This window comes from Pogona vitticeps, chromosome 7, assembly GCF_051106095.1.
Source record: "Pogona vitticeps strain Pit_001003342236 chromosome 7, PviZW2.1, whole genome shotgun sequence".
NCBI classification, from domain to species: domain Eukaryota; kingdom Metazoa; phylum Chordata; class Lepidosauria; order Squamata; family Agamidae; genus Pogona; species Pogona vitticeps.
In genome coordinates, this window is record NC_135789.1 from 1,805,542 (window position 1) to 1,827,785 (window position 22,244).

Here is a 22,244-nt window from a genome sequence, read left to right on the forward strand (position 1 = left end):
AGACCCATTTCTCTTCCTTCCCCACACCACTATCACTATCATAGGATCTCATTTTTGTTACCATTTAAAAGCAATTCAGGCTGACGTGCAGTTGAGTCGTCCCCGGTAGGCAGTTTCCAACAGCTGAAACATTTTCCTAACTAAAACAAAACACACATCCGCTTCAAACCATCAAAATAAAATGTGCTACACTCAGAGTTAGGCTAATTTTAGGATACACATACACATATATAAACACATACAGGGAGGTAAATACAGATCTTATATAATATAAAGAGGATAGATCCTGTTGTTGTTATACAGGATCTATCCTAATAGCAACAGTGGGGTCCCAGTCTGTTTTGGGGGGGTGAGGGTGGTTATAACTCACAAGTTCATACCCACTTTTCGACACCGCTAGGTCACAACCCTCATCAACCTCAGCCAGCATCACCCACAGCAAGCAAGGTCAGGAGGCACACCCTGCCAACATCTGGAGGGCCCCCTTCCTAAAACCAGAGGAAAACCGGCTTTCCACTGAGTTTTTGCCTCTGCTCCGGAGTCTCTCCGGCTGCGACGGGCCAAACATCTCCAGCATCAGCCATGAAAACACGCGTTCGAGTGCATTGGCACAGCAATGTGTGTGAAATTATCACACCCCGTGGGCCACGTTCTGCTCCTGGTACTTCTAACTTGGCCTCTTTCAGGCCTGGTGTGTACTGTAAGCTCCCGGAGGGCAGAGACCTTTTATATTCATGTTGTGGATGGAATTAGAGAAATAAACCCTTCCGTCGTTTACGTTCTATTTTTCTCTAGCTTATTTCCTGATTATGAGGCTGGAGTACCTTAGCTCAGAGCTGTTTCCTCTGCTTTCTCCCCAGAGTTATAACCCCTTTGCCCCTTTTCATCTGCTTGTGCAGGATGAGCGAAGCCTGGAGCAGGTTGATTTCCAAAGTTTAGATTCCCCCCACCCCACCTGTGATTTATCGCGTCTGATAAGGCTGCCATTGTTCAACCGTAATAATAATTTTAAATTTGCTTGCTTTTTTTTCCCCCTGCAGGGTTACTTCTCTAAATGCCTTTTGCAAATCGGTCAAGCAGGGAAGGATTTCACCGAGCCGGACAGGGTGGCCAGGAGGGACCGCCAGCAAACGGTGAACGTCTCTGGACCACAAATGCATGCGAGCTGCCCTCACTCCCTGGCCTGGATCTGCGCTCACTGCCAGGCGAGATTGCTCTTTTCTCAGTGGGAAAGGAAGGAAATTTCCACCTGCAGGGAGCGAGAGAGAGAGAGAGAGAGAGAGAGAGAGAGAGAGAGAGAGAGACTTAGCCCACTTGTGCTGTCATTTTGTGCCCCCATCCCTGAGCAGGGATGAAATTCACTTACACCAATCCCCGGGCATCTCGGAGGTGGGCTTGGAAAAAAGGAAGGTATAAAAGCCGTAAGAATAAAGCAGCCAGCTTACCTTTGCTACAGGGGGTGGGGAGAACCAGCAAAAAGTCCCTGAAAATCCATCTGCAGGGGCTACCCGGGAAAAGATGAACCCCAGAACCGTCGGATTCGGGTGGATGGTGCTGCTGCTCCTGTTTACTCATGAGCAAGGGAGAGCTGAGCCCCTGACAAGTGTACAGGTAAGAGAGAAAACAGACTCCTTGCTTTCTTTTGATCCCCCCCCCACCTCCCTGAAGGCACCACCAGAGTCTCAAGACTTTTTAAGAGTTTATAATAATGTTTTAGATTTTTTTAAAAAATCTGGGCTGATGTGTAATATTAACTCCCCTCCTCAAATTTGCAGCGAGAGAGGGTCTTCCAGGAGTGAAATGGCAAGAGGGATGAAGTGGTGCCCCCCCCTCCCCGGGCATCCAGGCTCGGGGGGGGGCTCACGCTCATTTCGAACCCCCTGCCCAGCAGAGACCCCGGTTGGGAAACTGAGCCCCAGCAGGTGTCTTGACTTGACCAGGTTGTCCTCCAGCCTAAGAGGAAGAAGCAGCTTCTGTCTTAGGATGCTAAGTGGTTGCGGTGATGGAGGACAGCAGGGTACCAGGTAGTGGAGAGCTTTCCTCTAGGGCAGGAGAGGGGCATCTCGAAGGGGGAGGGTGGATGAAGCCAGAGAAGAGTCCACCAGGCCCCACATGGATCTGGGGAACGATGAGGGTTCAGGGCTAAGGGGGGGGGGTGTTAGAGGAAAACACTGCCGTCTTCCAAGGGCCGGGCTGGGCATTTCCCCTGGTCTTTGAGTCTAAGAACAAGGGGGCAGCCCCGTTCGAGACACAGCCCAGTGACCTTTCTCTAGGGCACCAAGAGGGGAACTTTGGGGGGAGACATGGAATCTGAAGCAGCCGCCATCCCTTGGGGCTCAAACGAGGTGGCGTCAGGGTTCAGCCTCACCTGGCAGGATGGGTCTGCCGGTAAGGTGATGCTCCTTGCTCGAATCACCAGCTGGGGGCTTCATTTTTCCACTCTCTCTCTCTCTCTCTCTCTCTCTCTTATTTCCAGAGCTGGTCCAAATGGTTAGAGGAGGGTCCAGAGCCCCGCCAGGGAGGGTCCGAGGAAATGGAGCCGGAGAAGAGTTTCCTGGCAGGAGCCCCAGACTCAGACGATGGGGTGGCCCCCTGGCTCCGAAACGCCCAGGAAGGGGCGCCCCTCTCGGAATCGGCCCTCCAGCGGCTCTTTGGGGACGTCCTGGGCTCCTCCCGGAGGTACAAAGGCCGGGCCAAGAAGGGAGTCTCGAGGGGGTGCTTCGGCGTCAAGCTGGACCGGATCGGGGCCTTCAGTGGGCTGGGATGCTAGACCAGGAGCAGGACGGTAAGAGGCCGGAGGGGGTCTTCTGCACCCAAGCACGGAAAAAAAAAGGAATTATTTTTCCCCAGGACTACAACTCCCATGCTCCCCCAGCCAGCCAGACCATAGGGGATTCAGGGCGTGGTAGTCCAAAAAGTGTAATCCTGCCCTCCAGGTTCATCTACACACATAAGCAATTTTGTTCCACAGGATTCCTGCGTGGGTTTTTTTTTTTAGCTTCATAGAAATGTGTACTCCAGAGAAAACATGCAAGGCGGCTAGATCTTTTTTAAACGGGTGGCGAAATGTCAGCATTGCAGATAGTTTGTCCAACAGCTCCCCGAGACCCACCCCCTCACCTCTATGGCCAAGGGTAAAGGAGGATGGGATTTGTAGTCCAAACTGGAGTGCCAAAGGTCTGCCACCCCCTGACTAGAAATGAATAGTTTTGCAGCCAGTCAGGTGAGCTTGATGGGGTGGGGTGGGGATGATGGATCCATTCTGGGATCTTTTCCGAGGTCCTTGAATCTATTTTGGCAAGGTTTGGCTTTTTTTTTTCATCGAGCCCCCTTTAAAGTCCGGACTAAAACCCAGAGCAGATTCACAGACGCACCACTCAATGGCTCCTGCACTGCCAGAGTCCACTGGTTTGTCGATATAGATTGAAAACAGTTGCCTAGATTTTGTGGCTACTTCCTTGTGGCTACCCTTAGGGCCTGACCCCCCTGCCCCACGGATGAGGCTTCCAAAACTGACCCAAACGTGACACCCTTTTGATTCTCTTCCTTCCCAGGATCGTCCTCGTCGCCTTTACGAAGACCCCGCCGGCCTCCCACGGAGATACACACACACACACACCCCGGTCGCCTCTTCATCACCCATCCACACATCCATATTTACAATTGAAATCTGCTTCCCAGAAAACCACAGCCCCGAAAACATTGTAACTTATTTTATTTTTTAAAAGCATGAAGAATTCATTTACTAGATGGGGTAGTGGGGATGGCTTCCTCTTTTTAGATAGCTTCTCCCCCCCCTTATAAAAAGAGCATGAGGATAGGTGATTTTCATTACCCCACTTCTCAATTACCTTCTCAAACTGGAGACTCCAAGTCCAGGAGTACTCTACCCCTGAAGGGCAGCTGAAGGAGAGCCTCTCTTATCTTTTCCTTGAGGCTCAATGAGAAGCAGCAGGCGGTCCTCTGCCGCAACCTGGATGCTGAACCTCACCGACCTGTCCCTAGTAGCAGGCAAGGGTTCCATCATCTGTCGGAGGGCTGATTCGTTCCGGGTTTTTGCTGAGACTGGATGTGAGCCACCCAGCTTCTTCTAAGTCAGGTTCAGCACCTCGGACAGCTCTTCTAAAGCTGAGAGGGAAAGCCGGAGTGGATTTAGTGCCCCAGTGAAATGGGAGCCACCGGCTTCGTCAGAGTGCCTCTAACAAGAGCCAGCCTGCATGTGTGAATGCTCCAGCCCGGACAAAAACTGAGGTTTGAAACGTCAGGGTGAAACGTCAGGGTTTTTTTTACGTTCCCCAAGGAGAAGTCATCGAATTCACAGATTGCATGAACCAGGCTCCTACTTCAATCCTCTTTCATACCCAGAGTTGCATTTTCATCATCTGTGTGCATTTTTTTTGTTCCATGTCCCATCCATTTATCTGTAAATTTCTTCCATGGAAATGATGATCAAATAAACCAGTTTTCATAATTTGTCCAATTCGTGTCCAGTGCTTTGGCGAAAGAAGGTGTAAATTCCAATGGTGTTCGTTCTTTCTCTTTCCTTCTCTTTACCTTGGTTGAAATCATCCATGACAAATGCCAGATGCAAACTGGCTCACTTCCTCGAGTCGCCAGATGCTGACCAGCAAGCGCTCCAGAGGTGGCATTAGCTGGGCTTGTGTATCTAAAAGGAAATTAGGTTTAGGGAGAAAGAGAAGTTGCGCTTAAGGACCAGGGGTATAAATGTCGAGCCACCCACAAATATCACAGCACCTCTCCCCATATCTGTTCCTCAAAGGAGAGTCCAGAAATGCAAGCAGTGGTTTGATCCTGATCAACAAACCAATCCTAGCTGTCTTTCTCTCCCTCGGGAGCATGTCTTTTGTAAAAGTAACGGTTCTTGATTGCTTGTTCAAAACTAGGCCTCTCCCTAAACCTTTTAGCTAACCACAGGGATGGATGTTATTCTTATGCACTGTCAGGTCACCTCCAACTTACCTCAACCCAATAGATTAAAAAAAGAGCCTGCCCAAGTCTTCCAAACCAAAAGTTGTGGCTTCCTTTATTGAGTGAATCTCTCTCATTTGCGGCCTTCCTCTTTTCCTGCTGACTTCCCTTTTTTTCCCTGCCAGGACACAAGGGCTCAATGTTGAGACCCAAAAGCTACCCAGAAACCCAAACTATTCAGGGTTCCGAGTTCAAGTTTCAGGAAAGGCACTGGATGGCTTCAAAGGAGTCTTCCTTTCTCTGCCTTTCTGGCTGATTTACCTCACAGGGTTGTTGTGAAAATAAAGAGGACGACGAGAGCAATCCCATGCGTCATCCTGAGTTCACCCGAACCAGCAGGGGTGGGCAGACACATAACCTAGGACAGTGCAAAGCTGGGGCAGGAGGGGGGGCTTCCCTCCCTCCCAGTTATGGGGTGAAATGCTCCACTCCCTAGGCCTGTGAGTCTTCTCTACATAAGATAAACAAGCCAGATCCTTCAGGTTTGGGTACACCGTTTGTACACATCTCCCTGTGCTAGCAGCTGCTATTGAATCTCTCCCCGCCCCCCCGCTCCTTCCGGGCATTATAAATAATATTTTTCTGCCCCCATCTCCAGAAATCAATTCCCAACAAAGAGCTGGATCCCACTGTTCCGCCTCATCGCACGCCCCCATAATTAAACAAGAACGACACAGGGGGGGAGGACCCCCAAACTCAGCGACCAAAGGTGTTTAAAGAACAGATTTCCCCTGGCATCAAAGACTCCCTAATTAAATGCCACCGACTTCACTGGCTGGACTTGTGTGGATCCTTATTAGCCTCTAAACGGAGCCGGGAGGGGACGGGGGGGCAGAGTGGACCTTTGAAGTCGAATACAAGATGAACGAGGACAAGTATCTGCGGGAATGACACAGCAGGCGATTTGCTTTCTACCAAGAGGAGGAGGAGAACCACATTTTATTCAGAAGTGAACGCTGGCATCTAGAAAGATATGGAGGGACCCTCCCTGCGTCCATCTGTCTGTCTGTCCTTCCTTCCTTCCTAATAAATAATCACCATCATAATTAACAAAACTGCAAATTGAGCCCAATTTTGGTGCGTTTCAAACTCTGGTGTGTGTGTGTGGGGGGGAGTATAGAAAATAAATGACGTGTCAGAATAGCTGCGTAGGGTCTTTATAACGATGCCACCTTCGTAGGACGGCCGGATCCTTCTATCTAGACCATCGATCTATTTGTTCAGTGGCGGCTATTAAATTCAACCGGAGCTGATCGGCCGGGCCGCTCCGGCGAGAGCAAAATCCATAATGCCTTCATTAAAAGGCGCAGGAGGGAGACCGGGGAGGAGGGGGGGGGCTTTTCCAGAAGTCTCAAATCTTTACCCTACTGGTTAAAACCAGTTTCCTTATCACCCCCCCCCCCCAAGTGGCCTTGTTCGTCGGGGCCTAGCTGGCTCGAAGCAGCAGGAGTGCTTCGCCCGAGAGTGGTATAAAGGTGGCTGGCCGGCTGGCCGAGAGGGATCAGACAGCCTTGAGACCTCCGAGGACCCACAGAGAAGGAGACGCCATGACCGGCTCAGCCCTGCCCCGATGGTCCTCTTTGATGGTGGTGATTCTTCACACAGGGCTCGGCTGGGCACATCCAGTGACAGGGAGTCCCTCTGGCCAGGAGCTTCAATCCCTGGAGGTAAGGAGGAGGAGGAGAAAGCACTTGGGTATTGGTGAGTGGCAGCTGGAAGAGATCCTCACAGCCCTAGCCAGCCACTGGGGACAATGGGCATTGTAGTCTTGCCATGCCCAGTGTACGCTTCTATCCTCTCCCACGCAGGACCTCCTCGAGCGGCTGAAGGAGAAAGTTCAGCTAGGGGATCTGGAAGTTCCCAGCTACGAGGCGGGGAATGCCGACGACAGCTCCTACCTTGATCTAGGCGACTCCGAATCCCATCCCTTCAGGCAGCTCGACCTTCTGCCCCCACTCCCCCAGGTGGAGGTGGAAGCCCAGTGGAGGAAATTCTTGGCCTCGCCAAAGCGGAGGAGGCACTTCTCCGGATGTTTCGGGACCCGGCTGGAACGGATTGGGTCCCAGACGGGGCTCGGGTGCAAGATCTACAAACCCCGTAAGGACTTTTGACTCAGAACCTTCTTGTTGACCGTTAATTATGTCATCGTGCAGCGCGAAGGCCCCGTCATTCCTTAACGAGCTCAAGGAGGGGGCTCAGGGGTGGCTGTTCCCTTCCTTGCTGTATGGTCACATCAACCCTGCGAGGCAGGCCAGCATAAAAGAAAACGGAAGCCCAGACTTTCTGGCTGCCTTCCATCCTCAAAGTACCTTGATTTCTTTCTTGTTTTAGGTTCCCGAAGGAAAACCAGGAGTTGAAAAACAGAGGGAAACCATCGATCCATCAAGGTGTTAAGAGCAATGTCATCTTTTTTAAAAACAAACTCCCAGTCTGTCCAGAAACAATTTATTCTCTCTTTAAAATATGCAGACAAGTATCTTAGATTTTTTTTTGGTAATAGCTGAACGTCAACGGTGTGTAATTACCAGTTTTGTTTGTTTTTCTTACATTGCAGTGGCAGAAGTCATGCTAAATCTTGCACAAGTCAATAAATGTTTTGTAAAAAAAGGAGTATTTGGTGTATTGGTTTTTTTGGGGGGAGGAACACAAATTATGAAAAGTTTCAGCAAGCCCCTCTGAACACCCCTTACAGTCGAGCGATTAATATTTTTGTTGTGTTATTCACCTCTTAGCAGCTAAAGGCTCTGATCAACGATCAACCTCTCAGAGGTCTGCCCTAGACAAGTACAGTCGATTTCACCAGTAAAGTTACTTCCAAAAGTTACTTCCAGAAGCTTCCCACCTAGCAAGGGCCATGGAGCCTTGTGGATCATGGGAGTTGTAGTCCAGCCTAGCAGCTCCCCACTCCATCTGCCTTACCCTCAACAAGCTTGTCTTGAGTTCCAGGTATGGGAGAGGGTTTCATTCCAGTTCATTTTCAATCCAGGTGTTTCTGAGTTTTTTAAAAAAGGGGAGGAAAACGTCCATCATGAACCAAGTGGACAACCCACCAACTGAGTGACAGGGTTGCTGATCTGTCTGGGTTTATGTTACTCTACCCACTGGTTTCCCCACCCAAACCTTAGCCCCGCCTACCAATGGAAGGCAGGTCTGGTTAGATCCGCATTCAGCCCCCGGGTCAGAGAGATTTCCCCACCCATTACTGGGGCGTGTGTACATGTGGGAAGCAAATATATATATTTGGTGTGGCAGGTGGCAAGCACAGGATCAGGCCAGCAAAAGCAGGAGAAATATTCAGAAAGCATCTGGAAATAAGAGGGATGGGGGAGTGTCTACCTTACTCCTCTCGCCTTCGTTTTCTGGACTGTGTCCCATTTTGGAAGGCAGGAAAAAAGAGAGGAAGGGAGGGGAATGAAAAAGAAAGACATGCCAGTCTGTGAAACTTCAATATTCATTCAATTCATATGCAGTCAATTGAATAGTGATTAATTCTGAAATTCTTGGGTAAAAACAAAATGCCTGCTGAGATTAACTCTTCCAGGCCATGTCAGTTATAGAATTTATGAAAACACAATATCTCCCAGTCGGGGGGGGGGGGGGGAGAGAACGTCTGCTCGCCACTGATCCACCCACCCCAAAACACACACACACACACACACACACACACACACACACACACACACACACACACACACACACACACACACCCCGCTTGCTTAAGAAGGATGGAGGCAGCCACTCCGGAAGAGCCTCGGCTTCAGGACCTTGGAGAGCAGCCAGGCAGAAGGCTGGCTGGCTCTGGTTTCCCCACCCAAACCGAACCGCGGGATGGAGGACAAACTCCCCCGGCCTCTTTGCCAAGGTCACACAACACACCGCAAGGAACAGGGGATGCGCTGCCGAAGTGCAGCACACCTTTCTACCTCCTTGCCCTCACCGCTTCTCACCTGCTGTTCAAGTCTTGGGGAGTTCCAACGGATTCTGGGGGCCAATGGGTGGCTTATAGGCTTTCTCCCTGGCCTCCTCTCCGAGCAGCACCAGGTGGTGTCTAGGGCTTCTTCCCCCATCCACTTTCTGACCCACCGCCACAGTCCTGTGAGGTAGGCCAGGAGGGAAAAGAAAGTGACGTTGGCCAGTGAGTTCCCCGGCTGTCCGGCAATTAGGAACCCCTCGCCTCCCAAGTCCCGGTCAGACAGCAGCACGGCCCTGCTTCTCATCCACGGTTTGGGCAGTCCAGGTCTGTGAGGCAGACGGCTAAAAAACCATGGTGAATTCCCAGGAGACAAGTTCGAAATACAGCAAAAAGGCCGGGGGGGGGGGGACCATTTGTGGTGGAAAAGGCCAACTAGGAATCTCACCTTGAGAAGCTCCAGTCAGGCCAACAAATTTGCTTTTTAAAATATGTTTTTAAAAATGGAAGAAAAGAAAACCAGCTATTTAATGACTTACTGTTGTTATTATTATTATTATTATTATTATTATTATTATTATTATTATTATTATTATTATTATTATTATTATTATTATTATTATTATTATTATTAAAAAATGCAAACACAGTCAGTCAAAATGATAAGAACCTTGACTGGTATGACATAACAGATACAAGCTTTAACTGAAATCAATCATCATCATCATCATCATCATCATCATTATTATGACCAGTAAATGTAATTTAAAATTGCATTTTTGTGTGTGGCTGGTTTTGCTAGGATGTCATACAAACCTAACAAGTGAAGAGGGGGGAAAAAAACAGAAACTCCTTCAATAGAGAAAGAGATAAACGAAAGACTCAGGAAAAAAAACACTCCATAAATTGCAGGCCCTTCTCAATTCCCCTAAGGAGACGCAGGCACTTTCCAGATACAACAGGTTTCATGGTTTTACTAATTCACAGAGGATTTCTCTACTCAGAACTGGGCACCCTTTTCTCTTTCTGAACACTCCGTGGTCAGCCCAAAAAGGTTGAAAGTTGGGATCGTCCCGAATGAGGCATGTGAGACACATTTTAAAACCCACTAGTATTGACAGAGACATCCCAGTGAATATTTAAAAGGACCAGAATGGTATTTGAACATAATTCTAAAATACATCTCTCTTACCTGGTTAAAAGCCAGCCAGCATATTGAAATATACACCTCTTTAATGTATATCCATGTTTTTTAAAATTCCTTTCTGTGTTTAATTGAGCTGTATTTATACTCTCATTCAACTTATTTCTGTTGTCCCGTCTGACAACTTCTGATCATTTCTCTTAAACATTCTTCAGTGTCGATCGGCGTTTCCTCTCTCTTCAGCCTATAATCAAGGAACCGAGACTCTGGTTATGACATTCAAAATCAAAATATCCTCCAATACAGAATCGGTTCACATTGTCCAATAAATGTAGCACCGGCGATCGGCTTAGACGACAATGATTTCGAACCCATGACCGGCAGAGTCCTAATACCCGTTGCACGATCCGACAGACGTTGTCATTACCGGCGAAAAACAATTGAAAATATATTTGTGTCATTGCTTTGCAGCTTCATTAATCTGTGTGATGTGTGTAAATACCCATCTTGCACACTTTAATTAAAAGATTCAAAGTCCAGTTAGTGACCCATTTTCTGACCCATGCACGTCCCCTTTATCAAAGCTGCCCTTGACGTCACAACGGCCAGTTTTTAGTCAAAACTCAGCTATTAGCCATGTGTTTTGGGAATACACTGCTTGGAAAACAGATTATTGTTTGGGGAATACAGAAGTCAAAACAAGCTCCTTGAAAATTACGAACGGCCTTATGCTGGATGAAGAATAAAGCAGCCGATTTCTTTAGTTCTAGCTGTTGAAATCAATTTTTCCCCCTTTCATTGTCAAATCCTGCCTGCTTTTTGACAGTGTCATTTTCAAGAAGCGGATCTTCCAATTTGGGCTTTTCCTACACAAAGGTCATAAGGATGCTTTTTTTTTTTTAAATCGTAGGGGGAAAGAGCCTGCCTCTCCCCCAGATCATGACAAAACATCGGACACTCTTGTAGAGAGAGAGAGAAAAAAGGGGGAGGTAGAGAATCACGAACCCGCAAGGAATTTCCGATCAGCAGGCCGCATAATCTCGGGAGCCGATACCAGCGAAGAGGGTGGTTCGCATGAAATCATGGACTTGTGACTCGCATGCCTTCGCGGTGGCTGCGGAACAACGCCTAATAAAGCGAATCTTTGCTCCAAGAGAGGCATGCCCAAGATGGGTCTGGAATGTGCCCCAGATAATTCTCCTGATAACCTATGGGACCAGCCTGCAGACCCAAAGAGTATATAAGAGGGGCTCAGAGGAGGAGAGAGAACGCAGACACACACACAGGCTACCGAAGAAGGGAGACTCATCCCGAAGACACCCTCCTCCAGGGGAAATTATACCGTCGTTCCTCCGTTTGACAGGTAGACCCGAGACCATGGACGCTACAAAGTCGGTTCTCACCAGCTTCGCCTTGCTCTTCCTTCTGGGCGTCCAGCGTTCGATCTCCCATCCGGTCAGCCTCAGCCCTGCCAAGGAGCTAGCCAGCATGGAGGTAAGGGACAGTGACTTTAGCGCTACAGCGCTGATGCAGGTCAAGGGTTGGGGGTTTGAAGGTAGAACCAAACTCTCTTTTTTTGGTGGTGGTGGTGAACCCACCTACTCACCCACAAAAGGATCACGGCAACTTTTAAAACTTGCACCTTTGTTAAGTGATTTTTTTTTCTGGATTAAAACCCACAATTTCAGACACGGGGTTGGACAGAGGAGGTCGTAATTCCCCAGAGCTCACACAGAAATAAATTTGGAGGTCTGACAGTGGCTGCCGTTCTTTTACCTTAGCTTTTGCTGGAACAGAATCCTGCTCAGCCAGTTTTCTGGAAAAAAAATTGCTATATATATAGCAAACTTTTTTCAGAAAACTGGATGTGCAGGGTTATATATGAGGACTACAACTCCCATTGACCACGCTGTCTGAGGGATTTTGTGAACTGTAGCCCACCCCCACCCCCCAACAAATGAATTTTTCCAAACTTTGCATAGAATGTGTCCCTGGTCCCTTTACGTAGAGAACCGGCTGAAGATCTTTGATCCTTGTGGAATAAAGGTTTCTGTCCGTCTCTTAGCCATGGGAACCCCCAGATGTAGAAGCAGTCTACCTTAAGAGAGAAGGAATTTTAAAAGGAAGGAGCATTGCCCCTGATTGTCCCCTCTTGGGAAACAGGGCTATGAGACAGACATCACCCCGTAGCAAAGATGGGCGAGTTTGCTGGCTTACGATGGTTCCTCAGGAATCCTGGATGAATCCCACTCCCCAGGGTGTTCAGATGGGAGCCAGAATAGGAAATCTTTAGGAACGTTTGCAGAGAAATCATCTCTCAATGGCCAGGGCAGGTCCACGGGGCATTTCCAGGAATCGGAGAGACACTCCCCCCCCCCATCTTGGTTGAAAAAGGAGGAGACAGTGGGAGAGAGATTTGAGGACCAGCTTCAAACACCCAAAAGGCTATTCTGTTCCCGAAAGGGAGCAGAGAGATCTGGACAGGATTGGTAAATGGCAGGGCAAGAAGGCAGGGAAGCAGATTCTTGGTCAAAAAACACAGACTTGGTTAAATCAAGAGAGGAACAGATCATAAATTCTTTCTTTGCTGCACATGTATTGGATAGGTTGCATTAGGCCAGTGTTTTGCTATGTGATCCCTCTTTGAATTGATCCCATTTAGCACCTGCCTATCTGCTTGTAAAATACTCCAGGTGGGCTTTGCATTGCAATATAGACACCCATGTATCTGTTGTTTTATTTTTTTAAAAGGGGGATTAAAACTCTCCAGCGGTGTGGAGGAAAATAAAAATGGGTGAGAATATGAAGAATCAGCAAAGTAATTTTAACGTGATGGGCCAAAACTGTGCTACTGAAAAATAATCTTCTGATAGGACAGCCGGTGACCAGGGGGGGGGTCTGTTTTATTTAGATCTCTCCTTCCTTCAGAGGAGATTTGTTAAGATTAGGAGGTTACCTCTTAGGTTGCACCAAGCCCAGGCTGGATTGGATGACCTCTAAGGTCCCATTGCCCGATGGTGAATTCCTATGTTTCTTTTCTGTTCCAGGCGCTTCTGGAGAGGCTGGAGGGGAAAATCGCCTTGATGGAAGACTTGCAGAACAACCTGGACCCTGAGGAGGCGGACACCCCAAGAGAAGATGTGGACGGGTTCTTGGAAGAGAACAGCGACCAGCGGACGGACCCCCGGGCCGATCCTGCACCTTTCACCTCCGACCGGGGCTCCGTGTTCAAGCACCTGCGAGGGCTCCAGGCGGCAAAGAGCATGCGGGAATCGGGCTGCTTCGGAAGAAGGCTGGACAGGATCGGGTCCGTCAGTGGGATGGGATGCAGAGGTGAGGCCCTCCGAACGGCGCTTGGTCGGCGACTGGCGGCCGCTAATTTGGGGGGAAAGCCCACAGTTCCCCAAAATGGGCCCATAACAGATGCGACTCTTTTAATTTTATGAAGATACCAATAGAATTTGTGTGTGTGTTTGTCAACCAAAGAATTAGTGAAATGTTTCAAAGTGTTGATGGTCAAGTTACACACACTCTTCCAATGAGTAACTTTATTTAGTTATAATAAACTAAGTGTACTTTAAACAGGGACTCATCCAGATATGCGAGAAGCAACCTCTCGGGGTTTGTGTGTGTGTGTGTGTGTGTGTGTGTGTGTGTGTGTGTGTGTGTGTGTGTGTGTGTGTGTGTGTGTGTGTGTGTGTGTGTGTGTGTGTGTGTGTGTGTGTGTGTCCTTCATTGGGTGATAATTAAATGACCCCCAAACCTGCAAGAAACCACAAAATTATGTTAGCAAAGGCTAATTTTAAAAAAGAGGACATTTTTGAGCTGTGCCATTTCCAACGAGCAAGCAGTCAGAGAGGGAGTAGGGTTAACCTCCATCCATCATCATCACCCTGACCCCGATCCCACTGTGCCCCCTTTTCCAGCTAGCCCTGTGCATTACCCCATCTTTTCCTCTATGATCTTATCGGGTATAATTTTAGCAAACAGTCTGTTCTGCTTGTGTTTCAAACCTGGTTTTCTCCAAAACCAAAAGGAAAAATGATCATTGGCTAAGGCCATTTATTATAATTGGCAAATAGTCATTTCAGGGGATTCCGTGTCCGTCCCCTGACGTGATGTCTGACTAAGGGAATTACATTTAATACTTCGACCCAAGTTTAAACCCAAAATGGAATTGGAGCTAATGGTGTTCCGTCATATAAAAAGAACTTAGGTCTCACTGATGTATTTCCCCCCCATTTCTTCTTTCTTTCTAGGGTACAGAAGGAATTAAATCCAGGTTCCCGTCATCCCACCTGAATCCTCCCCCTTAAAAAAAGGATCCAGAATTCCTACGGCGTATGGATTTCCAAAGATGAACCCGCATTTTCTAGAAAACTCCGGAACGGACGCAAATGTTCTGCCTATTTATTTATTTATTAATTTATTTATTATTACTTGGCCTCTGCTTTGTTTATTTCTTTTTTTGGGGGGGGGGTTATTCTCTCTCTCTCTCTCTCTCTCCCTTTTTGTTTCTTAAAAGAAAGACTTTCTTACTGTGGGCACAGAGATCATGGCTTGAAAGAATAACGACAATAATAAAAAGAACACTTTGAATCTTTTTCTCATGTGTTGGCTTTGGGCTTTGTCGTTTTCCTCCTTTCTCCTCATTTGCTGGGGGATTAAAAAGAAATGAGGTGACCAGTCTTTCCCCAAAAACCATTTTTCAAAGAACAGGATAATTCAGTGATTCCCCCACCCTGCCCCCAGATCATACAACCAGCCAGGCTATGCAAGTTTCTAGTCCACAACTGGAAATTTTCCTTTTGTAATTTCAAGTTGGGCGGAAGGAAAACACGTCAAGTCACCTTGAACACAGTCAAAAACCAATATCCAAATAAAATGATCCACAAAATACTACTTTCTCCTAGATAAATATGTGTAAGAATTTTACAAAATATTCTAACAGAAGTGATAAGTACTGCTGGCTCAAATCTGAGGGGCTGTTAAAAAACTATCCTTAATTCGTTAAAATTCGCTATTATATGGGATTTCTCGAGATAATTCTTTCTCCTCAAATTTGCTGGAGAGACCAGCAAACGTCATGTTTGTTATCTCATGTTTTGCACAAGAACTGGCTGGGCACAACTTGCATAAATTAGCTCGGCATTAAGTACATTAATTGAAAATATATTTGCAATATCTGTGGAGGGGGGAGGGGTACTTTGGTGGCCCACCCTGAAGATGGTGGACATAACCTTCTGCATTGAAAAAGGGGATACATTATCAAGATATGGTTCTTAGGCAGAAATAGATCTAGACAGCTATCGTTATACTTACAGATATTCCAGTCCTCGTGAGGCCCAGCTCTGAACGAGAGGTTCCCTTCCTTTTAAAATAACATTTCCAGGAGATCTACCAGAGAGATGAGGCCCTTCTCACCAGACAGATCTCAGTGGAGGCTGGAGGCTTCAAGGTCAGTGAGGTGATAAGTCCACTCCGGGTTTAAGTCAGAACTTCGAAGGCGTGTTCTCCAACATGCCGGACCTCTCTTGGAGACAGGGTTTGGGGAGAGTCTTTCAAGGGAGTAACACTCCAGGGCAGTATCATGGAGAGAGGGGCAGATTAGGACTCAGAAGACCTGAGTTCGAATCTCTGTTCAGCCACGGAAACCCAGATAAAGGGGGTGGCACAGGTAAAATCCACTCCTCGATATTCTCACGTAGCTTGGAAAGCCCATCGTCTGGCCGAATTAGGGCGCAAATGGATCTCACTTCAAAAATAACATGATTTCACAAACATGCTTTGTTGTGCTTTGTTTCACGTCACGGATTTCTGAGCCGGGGAACCCATTCCTGGTTCACACGGTTAAGCAACCAGATCTGATCATCCTCACCATTTCCAACAGGATTTAAAACAATATAGACTGAGCAGGTTTTGGCGAAGGGGGGGGGAAACAAAAACCCAGCAGGAACAAGAGATGTTCTGAAGCTCGTACTTGGCATAAGGAGTCCAGCAAGGGAGCCTCCGCTGCCCAGAGAAGTCTACCTCCTAGTAAATGGTTTTAAGCAAGATGAGGGGTTACCTAGAGACATGCAGTAGCAGGCCACACCAGAAGGGCCCTTGAGTCTCACCCTACCGGCGGTTTAACCTTCCGAGGACTCTTCTGACCTCCTGATTTTATTATCATTGATCTGTCCGTTCTTCTGCCTTTTCCTCCACGACGCTCCAGGTTCGGCAGGCTTCCTTTTCCTCCCCCCCTTTCATTGCCATCACCACCGCCACCCTGCGAGGTAGGCCAACCTGAGTGGAGCTGGTCTCCACCCCCACCCCCAGGGAGTCGAAGAGCCCAACAGTTTGCAGGACGGTGTCTTCAAATCAAACCCCGTGGCTCGTACTGGATCTTGCAGCCAATCAAACCTCCCGGCGAATTATTTAGCATCTCTCTCAGGACCGCCTCGGAGGGGCCTTGTTTGGGGTGGAACTCGAACCCAGAACCCTCACCTAAACTTAACGCACGGGCTCTCCGGTCTCACCCTCCTGCTGCATCCCGTTCTCTGAGATCTGGGGGCCCAAAAACCGAATGTCAAAGGAAAGGGGGGGTTCAAAAGGGGATCCAGGGACGGTCCCGGAAGTGCTTCTGGGCCAAAAGAAGAAGGCGGTGATCCGCGTCAGTCCTAGGGGACCACCTAATGGGACCCATGCACCACTTGTCATTCCTTCCAGGAGACCTGGGTTCGAATCCCCACTCGAGCCAGGGAAACCCACGGGTGTTTTATCCATAGCAAACACAACCCATGGGGCATAAATCCTCCTGGCCGCACGCTCCTGTTGGGGAACAAAATCCATACAGGCCGACCCATCTTCAACACCTTGGTGCTGAGCCAGGGAGGGACTGATTAGAGATGGCAGCTAAGATTTAAAACCACTGCCCTGACCAAAACCATAATATTCCTGCTGCCCTTCATCGTAGGTTCCTTCCCCCCCCCGCAGCCGCCTACACAGAGCTCCTGCACGAGAGCCATGCCGTGCGTCGTCCAGCCGAAACAGGCTTAAAGCAACCCTAATAGGGCTTTCAAGGGAAAAGAGATATTTAAGGTTTGACCAGTTCCATTTTCCCTGGCTGAGTGGGAATTCGAACCCAGGTCTCCCAAGTTCCTCCTCCATTCATTACGCCATGCTGGGTAGCTACAAGAAGCCTCTGGCCCCATTAACTCCACAGAGGCACCTTAGGTTACGGTCAGACTCACGGCCCCGCAAGTATGCCAGCCTGCAAGGTTACACAGGACCCTTCCTCACTACAGAACTCCACAGCGTCTGCCAAGATGGTTCCAAAGCATTCTTCCATCCCTCAGAGAAGCTGGAACATCCCAGTGTCCCATCCACAGAGGCCTCCGAGCCAGAAAACCCGAGTTTGACAGCTCCTCCCCCCCCCCCCCAGGGAATCTCTGCTTCCGGGGAGGCCGCCTCGGGAAAAAGATAACCAGGAGACTGATCGGGGAGCTTCTTTCGCACTCGGGATGTGTGAAGCCTCTTGAGATGAGTCGAGAGGAATGCGGATCACAAGGGCCCCCAGTCAACCTTCCCCGTCGATGACGGACGCCCAAAAGCCGCTCGCCTTCCGGGCAACACGGATCTCTTTAAAAGGAGATCGCTCCTGGTTATCTTGCATCTTTTATCGAGAAGGGGTGACGGAATGTGGTGGGGTTCATTCTTTGGCCATTAGCTTCGATGGTCCCATGAGTATAAAGATGGGGACGGTCAGGATTGAACCGTCACAGCTGAAGAGAAGGGAGGCAGAGGACAGGAAGGTTTGCAGAGAGCCCACCATGAGATCCGTCCTGCTTCTTCTTCTGCCCATCGTCTTCTTGGGGGGTCACCTTCCAGGGAGAAGCAACGGGCACCCCGTTTATGGATCAGAACTGGCAGGTTTCAAGGTAAGAGATGGCAAAGACGCTCCTGCATTCGTGGGATCAGGGCCCGGACCTCTCTCAACCACTTGCCGGCTCAATGCGGGGTTGCAGAGAACCGAGGGGGCCCTTCCAGCCCGGGGTCTGAAGTCCATTCTGTTTGGAAATCTGGGTTTCAATCTGTGTGGATGTTTAGCGCTGAAGTCGCCAGCTTTTATTTTTGAAAGGCACCTTGACTTATAACACAGGCGGGGAAAACAAGCGTGGCCCTCTCCATGCTCTACGGATTGCATTTTGCATGGGGAAAATTTAATTCCACTTTGCCACTTGGACCTACACAGAAATAGGCAGTATATTATAATAACTGTTCTAATCAGTGCATAGGTCCCCCTGTGTGAAGCATGTATTTTTTTTAAAAAAAAAACACTGCAGCCAACATGGATAGATGTAGAAAATCAGGGCACCAGAGCCATAATGGGGAATCCGGATCAGAAAATGAACCAATGTACGGAAGAAAGTATTTAAAATGTGGAATTCCCAGAGAGGAAGTGGCCATGGGCTTGTGTTTTGAGCCAAGAAGGAATTTCACGTACTTAACTTAACCAGGATGATTTTTTTTCACCCATGTTGGGTGCCCCCATCCTAGGTGCTGGGATGTGTGAATTGCCTCAGACAGAACAAGCACAGCATAGCTAAGGAGCTGGGCTATGAGTAGACAAGCCCTTCGTTCGAATCTTGCCCTGGCTTCCAATCCACAACCATCACTCTGGCCTACCTTGTAGGGTCGTCGTTAACAGTGGTTCAAATGACAAAATGAACCAGCAGCTGAGCATCTGTCATATATTCTATGACCAAAGTTTCTCTAACTTTAGGCTTCTCGAGGCTGGCGGACTACAACACCCAGCCTCCCAGGCCAGGGGCTGGCTGGGGAGGATGGGGTTAACAGTCCACCCTCCTATGGGGACCTAGAATGATGAAACAGAGAGGTAGGATATCTCAAACTGCTTAATATGTCCGGTATCAAAACAAGTAAGGAGGTGAGGATGCTGGGAGAATATACAACCCAGCAGTCATTTGGGTTACGGGCTGAATTAGATCCATTTGGGTCTCCCTTTTCTAAAAACTCTCCTTCTCAGGCCCTCCTGGAGCGTCTGGAAGACAAACTCGAACCCAGAGCAGGAGAAGCGGGGCTCGAGAGAGATTTTAGCGAAGCCAACGACGAAGCAGCTGGAGAGGATCCTCAGACTTTCGCTGCGTGGGATGACGAATACCCAAGACCTCCAAGCCAAGGGGGGTTTGGACGGAGCGACGGGTGGTCCTCGGAGCGGGTCCCCCCTGCCGCGAGGAGCAGGCTGGGAGCCTTGCTCACTGCCCCCCGTCGGGTCTCCAATTGTTTCGGCCAAAGGATCGACCGGATCGGGTCCTCCAGCGGACTCGGATGCAAACGGAGCAGGGTGAGAGCCGGGGAGTGGCTGGGCGGGTGGGGGTTTAGCTATGATTATTTTGCTGCTGGGGGCACGGGAAGCTTTCCAAGGGAAAGAGGCAGACAAATTCACAAAGTGACTGATGGCTGTCAATCATCTCATTGACCCATCCCATCAGATACCCAAGACTGGTGGCTTTTCGAGGCCACTAGCCTGGGAAGGCGAAGAGGGGCTGGGTTACTCTATTTACGCCATGCCCAAGGGCAAATAGCAGCCATCCTTAGCGGCGACAGTGTAGAGCCTCCAGCAACACACGCAGTGTACCTGCTACAAAGCAGTATATAACGTCCTGCTTGTAGGCTTCCCCCACAGCCTCTGGAATTTTCAGATTTCTTGGACCACAAACCCCATCCCTCTTCATTCTGGGAGGTCTGATCGACGGATACCTAAATATGGCTCGCCTTGGAGAAAAGGCCTTGTCTGGAAGGCTTAGAGGCCAAACTCGGCCTCTCTCTCGCCTGGCCTTCCTGCTCGTGCCCCAGTGCGAGCTGGGAGATTTCTTTTTGAACAGGAAGCTGGGTGGAGCTCGGCCTCAAAAGTTGAGGCCTAGATCCAAGGCGAGCCACACTGAGGTCCGGCTTTCGGACAAATGAACGCCTATTTGCACCAAGTTCTACCCGTGTCACTCGCGTGAGTCAGGAGGTGAGGCTGAGGAGCCTAATGCCGAGGGAGGCCCGGAAAGAAAATACAAGAAATCGGGCCTTCTCGGCAGTGGCTCCTCGCCTCTGGAATAACCTTCCCCCTGACATTCGCGCGGCTCCCTCACTGGGTACTTTTAAAAAACAACTAAAAACTTTGATGTACTGGCAGGCTTTCCCGTTTATTAACTCCTGATCACCCTTCCTTTTTCTTCCTTAGTTTTGTCCCATCTTGTCGTAACTTTTCCTTTGTATAATTTATTTTAACCGTATTGTTGTTGTTTATTGTTGTAAGCCGCCTAGAGTAATCTTAATTGATTAGATAGGCGGGATATAAATAAAATAAATAATAATAATAATGTTAATTTGATTCCTCTCCTTTCACAGAACTGAAGCTCAACCCAACCATGGCCAGGACCTCCACCGCCCGCTCCTGCGGCCCCCCCACACCTTTCCAGAGGCTGCTTGAACCCCTCCGTGAAGAAGACAGCCAGCTCTTCCCTTCCACCAAGAGAAAAGGCGAGGCTCACTGGAGGACAGATGCTCACACACACCCCTGGAATAATTTCTTTTGCCATACACCTGGGCACAGAACACAGAAAAGGATGTAAAATGACCCATGGGAAGAGTTAAATTCCCAGCTAGCACCTACGGCTCCCCACCGACCAGTCCCACCAAGCCTCGAACAAGAATCCACAAGATTCAGCACCACGGACAGAGACGGGTCGGAGCCCAGCAGCCTCCTCTCGCCAAGCGTTTCCTGCAGAACATCTTTGGAATAAAATCCACCAGACTTGCGTGTCTCCATCCCATTTCAGGGGGGGAAACGGGGGGGGGGAGCAAGCCTTGGAAAAACTAGCTTGTTCCTTTCTTTAAAAACTTTCCTCCTGGCCGAGGGAGAATCCAGAAGGTTTGGCTAGCTAGGGTCCGAAAACTACCCAGGGGTGCCCCCGTTTCCAAAATGTCGTTTTCCCAAGCTCCAGACCCAAGCTCCTATGCACCTGCAAACGGGTCTCGTGGCCTCCAAGGCAAGAGCCACACTTGGTGGGGTTTAAGTTCAAATGTAAACGGGAGCCGCAGGAAAGCAATCGGATCTACGTTTCCCCAGCAGTTTTGAACTTTGCACTAAAAAAAAAAAAGGAAAAAAGAAAAAAGCCTGTATTCACAATTTCCATTAAAGTAGACATATTTTTAAGCACCGGTTGTGTCGTTTGCTAATCCATTTCTGGCTCAGTAAGGGAGCTTTAATCTCCATAGGATGAAGAGACTATTTGGGTGTGTGTGTGTGCAGGAAGCTCATAATATACGTTCTGGGGAAAAAGAAAGAGATACAATTGTCGTTGTACTTACAATGCTAGCCGAGGCAGCGTCATCCAGCAGGGCGGTTGGTTCTTCACACTAAAAATAGAACCTCCATGGTCCAAGATAGTCTACCCCCCAAATAGTACACGTTGCCAGCTAAACCATGGGAAAGAACGGTTGTCTTCATAACTGGCAACTGGGATTGTCAGAGGATAAAGTGAGCCGTGGGAAATGTCTCCTGGCTATGGAAGGTAGAAATACATTTAATATGAATACAGAGGGTTGGAATAAAACTCGGAACCTTCCAGATCGGCATGTTTGCGTTGGAAAGAGATGCCACTGACAGCAGCCCTGGGATAAGGAAGGCAGGCCAATGGCAAAAGCCATCAACAAAAAAGAAGAAGACAGACCCAAGAAGACTGTGAAGACACACACAGGAGGAAATTTATTTTAATCATATGTGCATGTAGTGGTGGTTTTAAAGAGACCAACAGTTGTGGGTTTACAACACAAGGGCTCAGATATAAATAATAATAACAAAAAATAATCTAGGCAGGATTTTTTAAAAATAAACATTTGTGTGCAATACCACAAAATTCGTTTTGCCCAAATGAAAAAAAAAGTGCAATTGGCGTCGCAAACGACCATCAAGAGAGATTAAATTAAATCAAAGGGATGAGTGGTCTGTTTTGGAATGGGTCAACTCTCACACAGGGAGGGGGGCAATACCTCGGGACCATGGGATACTATTGTGTAAAGAGGGTGGCTCTCCAACGCTGGTGGTTCTGGGTGCTTCAGAATTCTGTATCCCAGCACCCCCAATCACTGGGGCTGGTGGCTGATGGGCACTGTAGTTTAAAAACACCAACAACTGGCATACCAATG

The 22,244-nt window shown here is 48.6% G+C and overlaps 4 protein-coding genes across 4 annotated transcripts; all 4 read left to right on the plus strand.

Annotated features, from left to right (window-relative positions):
* The first annotated feature begins 1,354 nt into the window (after window positions 1-1,354).
* Window positions 1,355-4,480, plus strand: LOC140701787 (C-type natriuretic peptide 1). Its single transcript, XM_072978780.2, has 3 exons — window positions 1,355-1,611; window positions 2,477-2,785; window positions 3,555-4,480. The coding sequence occupies exons 1-2, from the start codon at window positions 1,519-1,521 to the stop codon at window positions 2,768-2,770; spliced, it is 387 nt and encodes a 128-aa protein (XP_072834881.2). The 5' UTR covers window positions 1,355-1,518; the 3' UTR covers window positions 2,771-2,785; window positions 3,555-4,480.
* A 2,006-nt stretch (window positions 4,481-6,486) lies between these two features.
* On the plus strand, window positions 6,487-7,499 carry LOC110073112 (natriuretic peptides A-like). The gene is made up of 3 exons (XM_020781981.3): window positions 6,487-6,656; window positions 6,798-7,086; window positions 7,321-7,499. The coding sequence occupies exons 1-3, from the start codon at window positions 6,537-6,539 to the stop codon at window positions 7,344-7,346; spliced, it is 435 nt and encodes a 144-aa protein (XP_020637640.2). The 5' UTR covers window positions 6,487-6,536; the 3' UTR covers window positions 7,347-7,499.
* Window positions 7,500-10,405: 2,906 nt separating this feature from the next.
* On the plus strand, window positions 10,406-14,647 carry LOC110073098 (natriuretic peptides A-like). The gene is made up of 3 exons (XM_020781966.3): window positions 10,406-11,537; window positions 13,091-13,376; window positions 14,303-14,647. Exons 1-3 carry the CDS (start codon window positions 11,118-11,120, stop codon window positions 14,317-14,319), a joined length of 723 nt encoding a protein of 240 aa, XP_020637625.3. The 5' UTR covers window positions 10,406-11,117; the 3' UTR covers window positions 14,320-14,647.
* A 2,931-nt stretch (window positions 14,648-17,578) lies between these two features.
* NPPA (natriuretic peptide A) lies at window positions 17,579-20,532 on the plus strand. Its single transcript, XM_020782012.3, has 3 exons — window positions 17,579-17,962; window positions 19,072-19,389; window positions 20,445-20,532. The coding sequence occupies exons 1-3, from the start codon at window positions 17,579-17,581 to the stop codon at window positions 20,448-20,450; spliced, it is 708 nt and encodes a 235-aa protein (XP_020637671.3). The 3' UTR covers window positions 20,451-20,532.
* Window positions 20,533-22,244: the final 1,712 nt, after the last annotated feature.